Source organism: Empidonax traillii, unplaced genomic scaffold (assembly GCF_003031625.1).
Source record: "Empidonax traillii isolate 1590-97213 ecotype Southwest subspecies unplaced genomic scaffold, ASM303162v1 scaffold444:size1099390, whole genome shotgun sequence".
Lineage (NCBI taxonomy): Eukaryota > Metazoa > Chordata > Aves > Passeriformes > Tyrannidae > Empidonax > Empidonax traillii.
Window position 1 is genome coordinate 163,808 of NW_020955637.1, and position 14,293 is coordinate 178,100.

The following is a 14,293-nucleotide window of genomic DNA, read 5'->3' on the forward strand; positions in this document are numbered from 1 at the left end:
GGTTGTGGAACCCTTTCCCAGTTCTTCCTCCCCTTGACCCACCAACTTCCAGCTCCAGCATGGAGCACCCCCTGTGCTGTGCTGCACCCAGGAACCTCCCAGCTTGCACCTCTTCCCCTAATTCCTCAGAAATCCGATCGTTAGGGGTTGATTTTCCTGCCTCTGTAATTACCACCTATTCATTTATTTGTCAGTTTTGTGTTTGAGTGCCCCGGCCTGGCAGCAGCCAGGGCTCTGAGCACTCATTCCATGTGCACCCTGGGAGCTGGGACCTGGAGCAGGCAGGTGGTGGATGCAGTGGCAGCCTGGGATGACCAAAATCAGCCTCCTGGGATGGCCAAAATCAGCCTCCTGGGATGGCCCAAAATCAGCCTCCTGGGCTGAGCTGCCAAACAGTGACTCCCACATCTTGGCATCACCATCGGCAGCGTGCCCTGGCATGGCCAGGGTGCCACTGTGGCACCCCAAAAAGCAAAGGGATGGTTGCTTTTTCCCTGCCTGCTGTTCCACCTTTCCCATTGGAGTATTGCTGGTGCCTCCAAAGTGCAGGAGAGCTGGCTGTCACCATGGTGACTGCACCCAGGGCCGTTCCCTCCCTTTAGCACAGCTCTGGTGGAGCTGCATGACAGATGTTGTGGAGTTCCAGGCAAAGGTTTCCAAAGCGGATCTTTGTCCAGAAATGATAAACTCAGCAGATTTTCCCTTGTTCAGGGTGAGGGGAGGCTGCAGTTTGGTCTGAATTTGCCCCAGGCCACAAGTGGGTGATGGGGCTGGTGGATTCTCTGCCACATCCCCATGTTTATCTGAGCTTTGTGCCTTGCTGGGGATTGGCTGGATTGCTGCCAAATCCAACGGGCACAGAGGGCTGGCCTTTGGGAATCACGTGCAGCAGAGCCAGGCGGCCCCAAAAGGGCCAGGGCAGAGCCAGGGCAGCGGGGGGGATGTTGGAGAATATGAATATTTAATCACCAGCCCCGTCCTAAGTTACCTCCCAGCCTGCCATTCCCTGGCCAGAGCCCAGGAGTGATGCCAGGGGGCGGGAGATGGTGAATGCTGCTCCTGGGGAAGCGTGGGAAAGGACTGGCACATCCACTCATGTGTGTCTCCTTTTGTCTTCCAGCAGAGCTGAGTCCCTCTCTTCCGATGAAAAAGGTACAGGGATTTTGTGAAATTCCTTTGGAATGGAAAGGGGCAATTTTGTAACCACAGGCTTTGAAAACCCTGCTGTAAAACCGGCGTTTGTGGATGGGGTTTGATTGTTTATCCCGATTTTTAAAATCCTTTGCTGTTTATTTGCTATTTATTCCCTTTCCCTGAGCTGCTGAGCACAAAATTTGCCAAGAGAAGGGTTAAACCTTTTTCCAACCTGTATTCCCTGCCTGCTTTTCCCTTGCAGAGGTGACGTCCAACGGCACGGAGGGAGAGGGCTCCGCCGAGGAGCGCCCGGAGGGTGAGCACGCGTGGGGCTCTCCTCCCACTCAGGGTGGTGTGGCCAGCCCTGCATCCCAAATTTCCCCACAGAGCACGTCCCAAAGCACGTCCCTTATTTTGCAATGCTGGTTTCTCTTCAACTTGGGTTCGTAGGGATTATTTATTGCAGCCGCCTTTGGTGCATCCACGCGGGTCACGGCCCTGGTGGGACACGCGGCTCCCACCGAGGCTTCTCCCACCTGGGTGCACGCCATGGAAACCCAGAATTTAACTGGGTGAATTATCTGGGTGAAGCTCCCAGATAATCCCAGGTTGGATAAAGCATTAGCACTGAATATGCTGGACACCACAGGTACCCTCTGGAAGGGCCTGGGTGACCCCAAAGTTTTCCAGGGTGTTGGGATTTGATGCCCTGGTGATCTTCCCTGCCTCAGTGTTTTTTTCTGCTCTGTTATATTATGTAACCTGCTGACTCACCTGATGTATCCAAACCCTCTGGATGTATCCTTGGATTCATTCCACCTGTGCCCAATGGGGTGTTAATCTGTTAAGGAGAGGCCAGTTCCGAAAGCAGCTCCAGCAGCAGCTCCGAGGAGGAGTCAGGTGAGCATAACGTTGTGATTTACCTGTATGCAAACTGATGTTCAGTTCAAACCAGCTGCTTCTCCTGGGAATTGTCTCCCACTTATTGCAGAATGTTAACCCAGAGATTGCTTTTCCAGTGGTATTTTTGGGAGCCAGTGATTTCCCATCAATGATCAAAGGGCAGCAGCTCGTGATTCTCTCACCTGGCAGACACAATACCCACGGTTGTTTTTACTGCACAGTAGTTGTCCAAACACCACGGGGCCATAAATTTCCTCTGAACTTGGCAGCAAAGCTGGCAAAACAGGATGGACAGGAAAAGAATTAAAGGAAGCTGCTGATGAAAAGCTGGGGGGTTTGCACTTCCACAGGTTGTGCCTCCAGCGGTTTATTCTGGTTTTGTGCAAGACTATCAGTCTTCAGTTAAAGAATTACAATGTTTTCCCTGGTCAGATGTGGGGGAGTGGGGTAGAGGAAGCTCGGGGAGTGTGGTTTTATTGTGTCCTTTGTCTTTGTCCTGCACAACCAGGCTTTGAGGAATCCAGCCGGGATAAATGATGCAGGAGGGGTGATGTGGGATGGCAGGAGGGATTTAGAGCTGGCCCTTCCATCACCCCCAGCGTCTTGGGATTGCTGGAGAGCTTCCCCAGGATGGGGGGGGCACAGGGGGCACGAGCTTCCACGTGCAGTGGGTGTTCCTGATGTGATTGCAATCCCTGCTGCAGCTCCAGGGGCTGGAATAACAGTGGCTTGGGAAGCAGCCAGTGCCCGGTGGGCATTGGTTGATGTTTGCCAGGCTGTTGCTGCAGCAGGACCTTCTCTGCCTCTCCCAGCCCTGCCTGTCCAGGGGGTGCTGGTCCTGGGGTGGCTTTGGGACAACCTCCCTCTGGGATCCCTCTCCCTGGAATTCTGGGATGGGATCCCATCCCATCCTCACGCTCGGCTCGGCAGCTCCACCGCCCACCTCTTCCCGAATCCCCCCTCCAGGCTACGAGCCTGAGGGGTCACCTCCTCTTCCATTTGGGAATCCCCAAGGAGCATCCAGGCACTTCCAGGTCATTTTAGGGACAAATCCCCTGCAAACAGCACATTTGCATGGGTGTTTTCCCTGCTCCCTGGCGAGGCTGTTGTTGTTTCCGTGCCAGTTGAACTTTGACTTTGGCACAACGAGGCTCGTCCTGGGGATGAATCTTCTTTTTAACCCCTGGGAAAATGCCCAGTGGTTTGGGCAACTCGTGAGCTTTTGGCCAAAGCTGGATCCTGATGGTCAGCTTCATCCCCACGCTGTGCAAGGGCTTGACCTTGGGAATGTTTTCCTTAAGGTTTTATGAATTTAAGCAAATTAAACTGGGGGTGGGGGGAGGGTTGTCCTGTGGGATCAAGGAATGTTCTCCTTAAAATGTTATGAATTTAAGCAAAATGAATTGGGAAAATAAAAACAAAACCTGCTGGAGACTGAGGTATTTGCTGCAAACTTCTTTTTTTCTAGATGAAGAACAGGAGGAGAAGGAATCTCCACCGAGCTGCAATGAATCAGGAAGGAACGGATCTCCTGAGGGTTTGTTGTTTTTTTTTGGGGTTTTTTTTTGCCTGACTGTTTAATTACTTTGCTTCTAATGAGCTCATCTTCCTTTTTTTCCCCACTAGGAAAGAAGTGCCTGCCACCCTGCGAGCACTGCAGGAATGAAAACGTAGGTTTTAGGAGACAAAAAAACCAACTCATGTATTTTGCAGGAGATCATTTGCAAATTGTAATTCCTCTCTCTCACCACCTTTTTAAAGTTTTTTTTTTCTTTTTTTTTTTTTTTTTTTTACATCTATTTATAGGACCAGAAGGAGGAAGTGACCCCAAGGAGACTTGCTGGAGGACAATTTATGTATGGATTTTTTTTAATATATTGGGTGTAAATTTACATTGTTCTGATGAAGATGCTTCAGTCTTTGGTTTAAGTGGGAAAATGGTAATTTGCTTCACAAATGCATTTGAAGATACAGTGGAAGATGCCCCCAAATCCTTAAAAACAAGCAGTTTAGAGCAGCTGCCTGTGTTGTCTCCAGATCCCGGTCCAAGCAAAGTCTTTGGAGGGTTTCCTGCCTCATCCTGCTGCAGTAATTAACATTTTTATGTGCTAATTTTAGTCTGGACACACGTGAGGCAATCTTGTCCTGCTTCATCCTCCCCATTAGCACTGACCTTGCATTTTTCCATGGATCGCAGCCTTGTTCTCGCTCTCTCTGCCCTGGAATTGTCACCAGTGTGGGATGTTGGTGTCTGGGTATCCTTTGGTGTTCTCCCTGCTGGATGTTGGGGTTGTCCATGTGCAGTGTTGGCTCTGACCTCGAGTCTGAGCCTTCTGTGTGGCAGCAGCTGCCTCGTGCAGCAAATATACAAAATATTATACAAAATGCCCATTCCAGCTTTGCCTGCACTGGCTGGGCCCTGCCAGTGGCTAACTGGCAGCTAAAACACAGAGACAGGAGCCAGAAACATCGTTGTGGCTCCTGTGCTGCTCAGATAAAGTGGCTGGGAAGGGAGTTGCTCCGTTATCCCCCCCCAGGCCACGTTCCCATGGGGGTTTTTTTTTTGGCGGTGGAAACCGAGCCAACACGTGTCTCTGCCCACCCCAGGCTGCAGCTGGACGGAGAAGGGACCTACCAGTGCAGCCTCACAGGCTTGATCTTCGAGGTGACGGGCCGCGTGAGGATCACCTACTCCCTGCTGTCCTGGAGCAAGTTCTCCAGCCTGGTGGAGAAGCCGTGGATCGTGGGCGGGCCCCTCTTCGACGTGCGCTGCGACTCCGCGCCCGCCCTCACCTCCATCCAGTTCCCGCACTCGCTGTGCCTGGGGGGTGAGTGCCAGGGGGGGCTGGGAGGGCTCTGCTCCCTCGGCAGAGGGTGCTGCTCCTGCAGCAGAGGGTGCTGAGCAGCCCCGCTGTCCCCAGGTGATGGTGCCGGCATGGCCTTCAAGGTGCTGCACGTCAAGGGCGACGGCGCGGCCATTGAGCCCTCGGCCGCCTACTCGGCCTCGCACGTGAGGTGGGTGGTGAGCTCCCTGTCGCCCGTGGGGCCCCTGATCCAGAGCCAGGAGCCCGTGCAGTACCACGGGGCCGTCATCCTCTACAAAGCCGTGGATGAGCATCCCTCCCTGTCCTTCCGGGTCTACGTGGCGACCAACAACGACTCCTTCATAAAGGTGAGGCCCGGGCCGGGTGGGACAATCCACGCACACCCCATCAGGGTTGGGGGGTGGAATCCTGGGAATGCTTTGGTTTTGACCCCTCCGTGGGCAGGGACACGTCCCACTGGAGCAGCCTGCCCTGTCCAACCTGGCCCCGGACACTTCCAGGGATGGGGATTCCAAGGGATGCTTTTCTCTCACCTCGGTGTTCGCGTGCAAGGATATCCATCTCTCCATAACTTCCATGCTGAGATGTGCCAAGTTAGGGCCTGGTATTTAATAATTGTGCTGGCCAAGGTGCGTGATATTTAAGTGTTTACGCTGGCCAACTTTCCTGCTTCAGCTCTTCTCACAAATTCCACCAGTTAACCTCTGCAGCAACTGGTGTTGACAGAAATGTTTGTCAGCCCAGAGGATTTTCGGGAAGCTCCTCCTGACCTTCCCCACTGCTGTGTTTTTCACATCTGTTTTATATATAAATCACCCAAAGATACCTACAGATGATAGGGCAGGTCAGCAACAGAAGTGTGATCTGCCAGGGAGACAATTCAGCCTTTGAGATGAATTTTTATTTGCTTTGCTAGAGGCCATCCAAGACCTGTGCAAGTTCATACATTCCCACTGGAAATTACCTGGGAATGTGCGAAGGCAGCTGGCAATGAGTTCATCTACATGCCACCAGTTTTCCTGCTGCCAAAGATCACGTCAGAAATAACCTCAGAGGAGAACAGAGCAGAGAGAAAAGAGAGGACGTGGAACTAAACCAGGATAAAGTTACAGCTTTGCAGAATTCCTTGCAATGGAAAGATAATTAGGACATTGGTGTTGTGCTGATGATTCAGATCTAGCTGGGCAGGAGCTGTGTCAGGGACATGACTTTAATTTACCCTGATACAGTGAGGACAGGGAGAAATAACCTTCCTTTGATTTGGGGTTGTAAACTCCTTTTATCTCTTTTCACCCCCCCTGAACACGGGTTTGAAATGTTGATTTCTTTGCTGGAATGAGTAACCTCGAAACCGTATTTTTAAATTTCAGGACATCTCCAAAGCTGTCAAACATTCAAAAAGGAAATTTGTTAAGATTGACAAGCCCCCTGTGTGCCAGAAATTACTCCAGAATGGAAAGAGGTACAGATTGGTTTGTGAGCCAGAAGCTGAAATAACTCCTGAGGTAAGTCCCTTAAACGACCCTCCCTTCCTGCATTGCAGCTTCATAGAAATACAGCCCCAAAAGGCTTTTCCTGTACATTCCTGCACTGGCATTAAGACCGTTTTTCAAATTCTATTTGCCTCTTAGAGCCCTAAAATTTTGGGATCAATTCCTGATGCCACAAGAGCAGAACTCCGGGGGGACTGGAGTCGGGCTCTGCCCCAGTTGCCTCCTCTTTTGTTTATGTTTGGGGTAGACGTTGATTTTTAAAATATTTATGTTGTGTAGGAAATTGAATTTGTTGATGGATCACTCCTGAAACTGAAGAGTTACATTGAAGTGTATGTGGAGAAACCTGATGAGTTCACCCTGTCTCTGGTTGAGCTGGACTCTGATGCGACTGTCTGGAAAGCAAAACTCCGAGAACGTGAGTCTTTGGGCTTCAGGGAATCGTGGAGTGATTTGGAAGGGGCCTTAAAGGCCATCTAGTTCCAACCCCCCTGCATATTGCTGCATGTTATAATATATCATTCCGTGTATATGTAATATAACTTTGTAAATTATTGAGAACATGCAGTTCTGTTGCATATCCTGACGTGCTGCAGCACGCTGAATAAAAGGGAGGGGAAAAAAAAAATCATCTCATTATATAAAACCTTCTCTTTGGGCCTGAGAATCACTGAAGGTTGGCCATAAGAACTGGGAATTCCTCCCTCACCTTTTGTCTCCTCTGCCCACTCTTCCCAGGGGACTGGCTGCACTATGACCAGAACAAGAACGAGCAGAAGAGAAGCACAGGCAGTGAGTCAGCTTGGAGATGTTGGGCTTGGGGTGGCTTGTCTGGGTGCCCCTTCCTTGCTCCTGTAGCTCAGGAGATGTGACGCCGGTGACGTCACCTCTTGCTTCCTTCCCAGGTGTCAAAAAAAGGAAACCAGCCTCGCCAGAAGGGGGACTTTGCAGCAAGAAGCAGAAGACTGGTGGCACTGCAGGTGCAGCCTCTGTGTGGCCTTGAAAATAACGTGTTTGGGGGGGGGTTGTGTCCTGGGAGACTGAGGGGAGACCTCACTGCAGTTCCATCTCCCTGGGCAGGGACTGAGCTCTGCTCTGGGGGGAGCAGGGACAGCCCCCAGGGAATGGCTGGAGCTGTGTCAGGGCAGGCTCAGGGTGGATCTCAGGGAAAGGTTCTTCCCCCAGAGGGTGGTTGGCACTGAACAGGCTCCCCAGGGCAGTGGGCACAGCCCCAAGGCTACCAGAGCTGCAGGAGGGTTGAGATGATCCTCTGGGGCACAGGGGGTGACTTTGGGGCTGGGTCTGTGCAGGGCTGAGGGTTGGACTGGATGATCCTGGTGGGTCCCTCCCAGCTCAGCCCATCCTGGTGTCCTGGGAAACTGAGCTCACTTATTTAAAGACTTCCCCAAATCACCCCCTGGAACGCTCCAGGCTTGGGGAAGAGCAGTGGGAAAGCTGCCCACGGGAAGAGGACCTTGGTGTGGGGGTTGACAGTGGCTGAACATGAACATGCCCAGCTCCATGCCAGGTGGGCAGGTGGTACTGGTGGCACCTGCCTTGGATCAGGAATGCTGAGGCAGCAGGGCCAGAGAAGTGACTTTTTTTTTTTTTCCCTGTGTTGGGCACTGGGGAGGCTCCATCTCGAGTCCTGGGGGCAGTTCTGGGCCGTGTCCAGGGAAGGGGCTGGAGCAGCAGGAGGGGCTGAGGGAGCTGGGGGGGCTCAGCCTGGAAAAAAGGAGGCTCAGGGGGGACCTTCTGGCTCTGCAACTCCCTGACAGGAGGGGGTGGTCAGGATCTGCTCCCAGGGGACAGGAGGAGAGGAGAGTTTGCCAGGGAAGGTTTAGGTTGGGTTTTAGGAAGAATGCCCCTGCCTTTCCAGATGGCATTGGAACAAAAATCCTGACGGACCAGCAGCTGATGGCGGTTGCGAAGCAGTTCGGGCGGCAGTGGAGGGAAATTGCCATCGAGTACCTCGAGGTGGAGATGAAGGACATCGAGGAGATTCAGGCCATGGAGGGAGATGTCAATATGCAGAAGTTCCTGGTGCTGAGGAAGTGGAGAGACAGGCAGCAAAGCAGCGGCACTGCAGAAGCTCTGCTGAGGAGTCTGGGTGATAAAGGATCCTGTGATCAGGAGCTACTGCAAAGGCTGCAAGGTATCCCCCTCTGGGTTTGTTGAATCCCATCCCTGTGTCTCAGCTGTGTTTTTAGAATTCCCATCAGAGAATTCACCAAATCCCCAGGGCATGGTTGACTATGTAGGGCAAAACTGTCTCCCTTCCCTTACCAGAGAGATTTTCTTTTTCGTGGCGTTTTCATCATTCCCTTCAAAAATCCAAATAAATAAATAAATAAATAAATAAATAACGGAAAAGAAATGACAAACTGATGTGAAATGAAGAATATTTCTGCACTGACTGTGTTGAGAGCACTCTCAGCATGACCTGGCTGTGCTGACCGAGCAGGTCAGTGTTTTACACCCAAACCAGTTCTTGGTCTTCTCTGCAAGTCCCAAGGCGAGAAGTTTGAGTCTTTATTCTTCTGTATTTTTATTTGTTCTTATGTATTCTTATGTATTTATAGATTTTAATTAACACTTTTTCCTGACTGATGACTTAGTAGTTCTGAGAACTGCTGGAATTTGCTGAAGGGACCTTTAAGGTCCCTTCCAACCCAGGCCATTCCATGATTCTGTGACCCAGCCGAGGGGAATCATCCTCAAAAACTAAATGTGGGGTTTTTTTTCTGCAACAGCAAAACCTTGTTCCTTTTGAATTCCTTAACTAGGACAAGAGAAAATGGCCTCAGGTTGTGCCAGGGAAGGCTTAGGCTGGATATTAGGAAAGATTTCTTCGTGGAAAGGGGTCGTGAAATCCTGGCCCAGGGTCCAGTCCCCATCCCTGGAGGGGTTTAAAAGCTGTGTGGATGTGGCACTTGGGGACAGGGGGCAGTGATGGCCTTGGCAGTGCTGGTTGGTCTGGATGATCTTGGAGGTCTTTCCCAAGCAGATTCCATGACTAATTCTCCCTAAAAAACACCCTGGCTGTAAAGGCTGGAGAGCTGCTCATGCTCCCAAACCTGTCTGTGCCCCAGCCTTGTGCTGCCCTGGGGGGGGGGAGGGTTAATACATTTATTATTCATCTGGGATATTTTTTAATGCAGTTTTAATTCTCCTCGAACGTTGCAGTGACTTCCAGAGCTCAGTGTGTTTGTGTGTTTTTCCTCCCCTCAGATTTCTCGGCTCAGTGCTGAGCTGGAAGGACCTGCAGGCAGTGGGAGCTTCCCCATCCAACCCTTCTGCCCCTCTGGGATCCTGCTGGGATTCAGGAAGGAGGATGCAAAAACATCATCACTCAAACTTTAGGCTGGATCTTCTCAAGGAATGTGGATGAAATTTTGGATACAAACCACTTCCAGGACTTCCAGGAGCTGTGGATCCTGACGTCTCCGGGCTTCACCCGCAGAGAATCTCACCACTGTCACCTCATCTGAGCCACTCCTCGAAGATGGGACCACTGGAACAAACCAGGTGGAATTGTTCTCTCCAGGATCCCTCCCTGGGAGATATTTTCATTTACAGCAGGGAAAAACAGGGAGAAAAGTTAACGCAGGAACTTCCATCCCCTCACAAACCCACACTGAACCGCCCGAGTCGGGGGATGCATTGGATTTCTCCTGGATGTCCAAGATCAGGGAAGGATAATCCTGAACTTGCAGGCAAATTCCTTTGCAGAATCACTGTGTGTATATAATTCCTGTATATACTCCTGTACATTCAGTCCTTGTTAAGCTGTGGATCTCTTCTCTAAAATCCCAAAGACTGATTTTGCAGAAGCACCACTATGTACTCCAGGCAGCTTGGAATTTGCCCTGGGAATTTCTTTTCCACTCTTCTCTGTACGGTCTGTATTTTTACCAGACAGTTGTTTTTTGTTTTTTTGGTTTTTTTTACGTTGTATAATTTGGGGTTTTTTTATATGAGAAACTTTTTCTACTTTGTACTTGGTTCATTTTAACTCGAATTAGGTGCTTGAACTACCATGGGAGGAGCCAGAATTCCCAGGAAGGGCCCCCCACGTGCTACAGAACTGGAAAAGATTTGGGAATAACATGATTTGCAGAAGAGAGGGGTGACCTGATCTGTGGTTATCTGATTTTTAAGGACATGGGATGCTTGGACATGGGATCCTCTGAGTGTGTTCATGAAAGAAAAAACATACTTAAAAAAAAAATGAGGATTAAAGAGGAACCATTTACACGATTTACACATGATTTTGGATTTATTTTTTCTAATTTTAGCTGCTGGATGAAGTGTTGGGAGGTCATTGCCATCTCTCCAAGCTTTGATGCTTCTGCTGCTGCGACATCCAGGGGGGTGGATGAGGGAAATGGTGCTCAGGACCTCATGGAATCTTCTGCCAGGGGGCATTTTGGGGAAGGGGGAGAGGAAAAAGCAATGGGAGGTTTCCCAACCCCAGTGGAACTGCCCTTGGCTCCTCCAGCTGGGATGAGAAAGGGGGAAGGAATGACCATCAGGGCAACCAAGACACCAAATCAAACCCAAATCTTTTATAGGACTCCCTGATCCAGAGCAGAAATGAGTAAATCCATGGAAATAAGGTGGGTGGTTGGAATGCTGAGGGTCAGAAGGGACAATCAGGTCTTCAGCCTTCGGGTTCTGTAAATCAAAATGCCTTTTTTTAAAATGAAGAGTGTGTTTCTGGGGGGTTCAGGTTGGCTTTGCCCAGCTCTGGGATGCAAGAGGAATTCCAGCATTCCAGCTGCACCCAGGTGTGAGTTCCTCCTGATTTACAGCTTGGGGTGCGTTGTGGGTGCTCTGAGAGACCACAGCTTCAGTTCTGCATTGGAATCCTGAAATCATGGAATGGTTTGGCTTGGAAGGGACCTCAAAGCCCATCTCATTCCAACCCAATCCAAGAGGGAAACAGGATTTTAAAATATCCCATTCACCTTCACGTGCCAGCAATATTCCAAGTGCTTTATTTATATTTACATTCCTGTTATATCTCCAGGAAGAGCAAAGAAACCACTACAGTTTTTAAGGCAACTTGAATTTTATTGGGCAATAAATAGAATAAATAAGGAATATAACATAATATAACATAAATAAATCACAGGATGGGATACCCTGAGTTGGAAAGGGGAAATTATAAATAGACCTCAATTTGGGGGGGGGGGAAAAATAAGCTGAATAAATAAAAGCTGATAAATCACAGTTGGTGCTAAGATGTAGCTTATTTCCTAGGAATGTCCAAGCTCAACACGCAAAAATTCCTTTATCCCGAGCCCGTGGATTGATCCTGCTGGTTGGTTGGGTTGTTTTTCTTCTCTCCAAGGAATCCTTGAATGTGCTGAGGGTGCTCAGAGGGAGCTGAGGAAGCTGATCATCCTGGAGATGGTGACGGAGCGGACGTGGAGGGCCTGGAGGATCCGGCACAGCCGCAGAGCCTCCCGGAACGACTCCGGAGCTGCTCCCACCCGGCGTTCCGGGATGTCCCACCCGCCGTTCAGCGCCTGCCACGGGGAAAATTTGGGAATGTGGGGGGGGGGCACTGAAACCTGGGAAATGTTTGATTCGGTGGCTGAAATCGGAGTGGTTTAATTGGGATTGAATAGCGAAGGAATTGTGGTGTTACTGAGGGGATAAAATAAAATGGAAGAAAAGAAGTAACAGCCGAGGGTGAAAGTTGGGATGTTTAGTGGTGTAATTAAGGGGGTAATTTTTGAAATGGTCAGTGGTATTAATGGCATAACGTTTGAAATATCAAATGTGATTAATAGGGAAATTTTGAAGTGTTTAGCGTCAGAACAGGACAAATTTTGCAGTATTTGCTAGACACAGGATAGAAGTTGAGATGTTTAATGGTAGAATTAATGGGGTAATTTTTTGAATTATTCAATAATATTAATAGGATCAAATTTGAAATATTGAATGTAATTATTTAGAAAAAATTGGAATATTTATTTTTATAATAGGGTAAATTTTGAAATATCTAATGATACCATTATTAGAAAGGATAAAAGTTGAGATACTCAATGGTATAATTAACAGAGTAATTTTTGAATTATTCCATTATATTAATGGCATAAAATTTGAAATATTGAATGTAACTAGTAGGAAAAATTTGAACTATTTAATGTTAGAATAGGATTAATTTTGGATTATTTAATGATACAATTCCTAGACAGGATAAAAGTTAAAATATTTAATGTTATAATTACTAGGCTAAGTTGTGAAATATTTTGTGATATTAATAGCGTAAAATTTGAAATATTGAATGCAATTAATAGGAAAAATTTGAAATATTTAATTTTGTAATAGGATAACTTTTGAAATATTTAATTATATGATTCCTAGACAGGGTAAAAGTTGAAATAGTTAATGTTATAATTAAGAGGGTAATTTTTGAAATATTCAATGATATTAATAGGGTTAAATCTGAAATATTGAATGTAATTATTGGGAAAAATTTGAAATATTTATTTTTATAATAGGATAAATTTTGAAATATTTAATGATATTCCTAGACATAGGATAAAAGTTGAAATATTTAAAGTTATAATTAAGAGGGTGACTGTTGAGAAATTTAATGACATAATAACTAGACATAGGCTAACATTTGAAATAATGTAACTAATAGCATAACTTTTGAGATATTTCATGATATTATTAACAGACTTAGGATAAAACTGGAAATAATGATATAATTAATAGGATGGACAGCTGTCGTTGCCTTGAGACAAAATTGTCCCTTCAGAGGCTCTTTCTGCCCAGGAATTGGTTTTAAAATAAGCCCAGGGCCAGCTTTGTCTGGAGACCCTTTCCTGGGAGATGCTGTGCCAACACAAAGGTAATTAATTAGGGTTTTTTAATTAGCTTTTAACATCCCTCTCCTCACTAATATTTATCACAGTCCAGTCCATCCATTTTCAGTCTCCCAGATTGTTATATCCCAATATTTGGGAGAGGAAATAGAGCTGGGGCCCTTTTATTCTGTATTTACTCCATTTTTTTGAGGTTTATTCTGTATTTACTCCTTTTTTTTGAGGTTTATTCTGTATTTTCTCTAATTTTGAGGTCTCTGAGAGAAGGGAGGAGGCAGAAAATACTCACTTTCATCATCTCATCCAGACTTGCCAGCACTTGGTGGTCGGGTAAGTTGTTGAGCTCCCTCCTGTAGGCTCTCAGATCCTCGTAGATGCCCTGCAGGCATTTACTCTGGGAAGGGCAGAATTAGCAGGAAATGTGGGAATCTGCTGTTAAATCCAGAATGAGAGGGGGAAAAAAAAAAGGGATTCTTATAGGAAATTTGCAATTTACCTTATCAAAAGCTGATCTTTCCAGTGCTGGACAGTTCCCAGCCTGCAAATTAAAGCAGAAATTAATGTGAATTACATGTCTGTTCCATGAAAATATAGGCTGGAACTTAAATTTTATATATATATATATGTATTTATATATATATTTCTATCTTTTACCCCTGCATCTTCAGCTGTGCAAGCTTTTATTGTGTTTATTTGGTTCTTGGTGATATCTTCAAGATGAACCTCTTCCAGGGTGCATTCAAATCCCAGGGTGTTGAGTTCCTGTGTGAAAAAGGGGATAAAAAAGGGCCACTGACTCAGTTTCATAGGACAGTTTATACATTTATATGTGTGTAGTTTATACATATATATGTATATTTATGTATATATATATATATAAATACAGAAATATGGGCTGGATCCCAGCTTAGCTGAATCCTAGGGATGAGGGCTCTGGTTAAATATGAAAGGTGGAAAATAATAGACTGGGAATAAGCTCAGGCTTTGCACAGATTTGGTTTATATGGTGGTGGGAATTGCTCTGCCTCTTCTGCTTTCAGTTCTTCTCTCAGACATCAACTCCCTGCAGAACTTTCTGTCAGTTTGGTTTTCA

At 47.4% G+C, this 14,293-nt stretch overlaps 2 protein-coding genes across 2 annotated transcripts in view; one reads left to right on the top strand and one right to left on the bottom strand.

Moving 5' to 3' along the window:
- Positions 1 to 862: 862 nt before the first annotated feature.
- Positions 863 to 10,562, top strand: CARD8 (caspase recruitment domain family member 8). Its single transcript, XM_027894869.1, has 14 exons — positions 863 to 1,152; positions 1,397 to 1,450; positions 1,984 to 2,034; positions 3,506 to 3,553; positions 3,664 to 3,707; positions 3,844 to 3,893; positions 4,645 to 4,865; positions 4,959 to 5,209; positions 6,233 to 6,367; positions 6,635 to 6,773; positions 7,094 to 7,147; positions 7,261 to 7,335; positions 8,235 to 8,510; positions 9,587 to 10,562. Exons 1-14 carry the CDS (start codon positions 1,044 to 1,046, stop codon positions 9,604 to 9,606), a joined length of 1,527 nt encoding a protein of 508 aa, XP_027750670.1. The 5' UTR covers positions 863 to 1,043; the 3' UTR covers positions 9,607 to 10,562.
- A 1,174-nt stretch (positions 10,563 to 11,736) lies between these two features.
- IL12A (interleukin 12A) overlaps positions 11,737 to 14,293 on the bottom strand; it is a 3,736-nt gene continuing 1,179 nt past the window's right edge. The window contains exons 2-5 of the mRNA XM_027894873.1: positions 13,855 to 13,962; positions 13,697 to 13,738; positions 13,430 to 13,594; positions 11,737 to 11,889 (exon numbers count right to left, since the gene is read on the bottom strand). Coding sequence (XP_027750674.1) covers positions 11,737 to 11,889; positions 13,430 to 13,594; positions 13,697 to 13,738; positions 13,855 to 13,962 — 468 coding nt within the window. The remainder of the gene's footprint in view (positions 11,890 to 13,429; positions 13,595 to 13,696; positions 13,739 to 13,854; positions 13,963 to 14,293) is intronic.

What these genes read in the sequence shown, in the direction of transcription:
- CARD8 (XM_027894869.1), top strand. Translation starts at nt 1,044, where the DNA reads ATGGTGAATGCTGCTCCTGGGGAAGCGTGGGAAAGGACTGGCACATCC. An exon ending in CGCCGAGGAGCGCCCGGAGG is followed by an intron (nt 1,451 to 1,983) that starts GTGAGCACGCGT and finishes TAATCTGTTAAG; the next exon opens with GAGAGGCCAGTTCCGAAAGC. An exon ending in AAGCTGAAATAACTCCTGAG is followed by an intron (nt 6,368 to 6,634) that starts GTAAGTCCCTTA and finishes TATGTTGTGTAG; the next exon opens with GAAATTGAATTTGTTGATGG.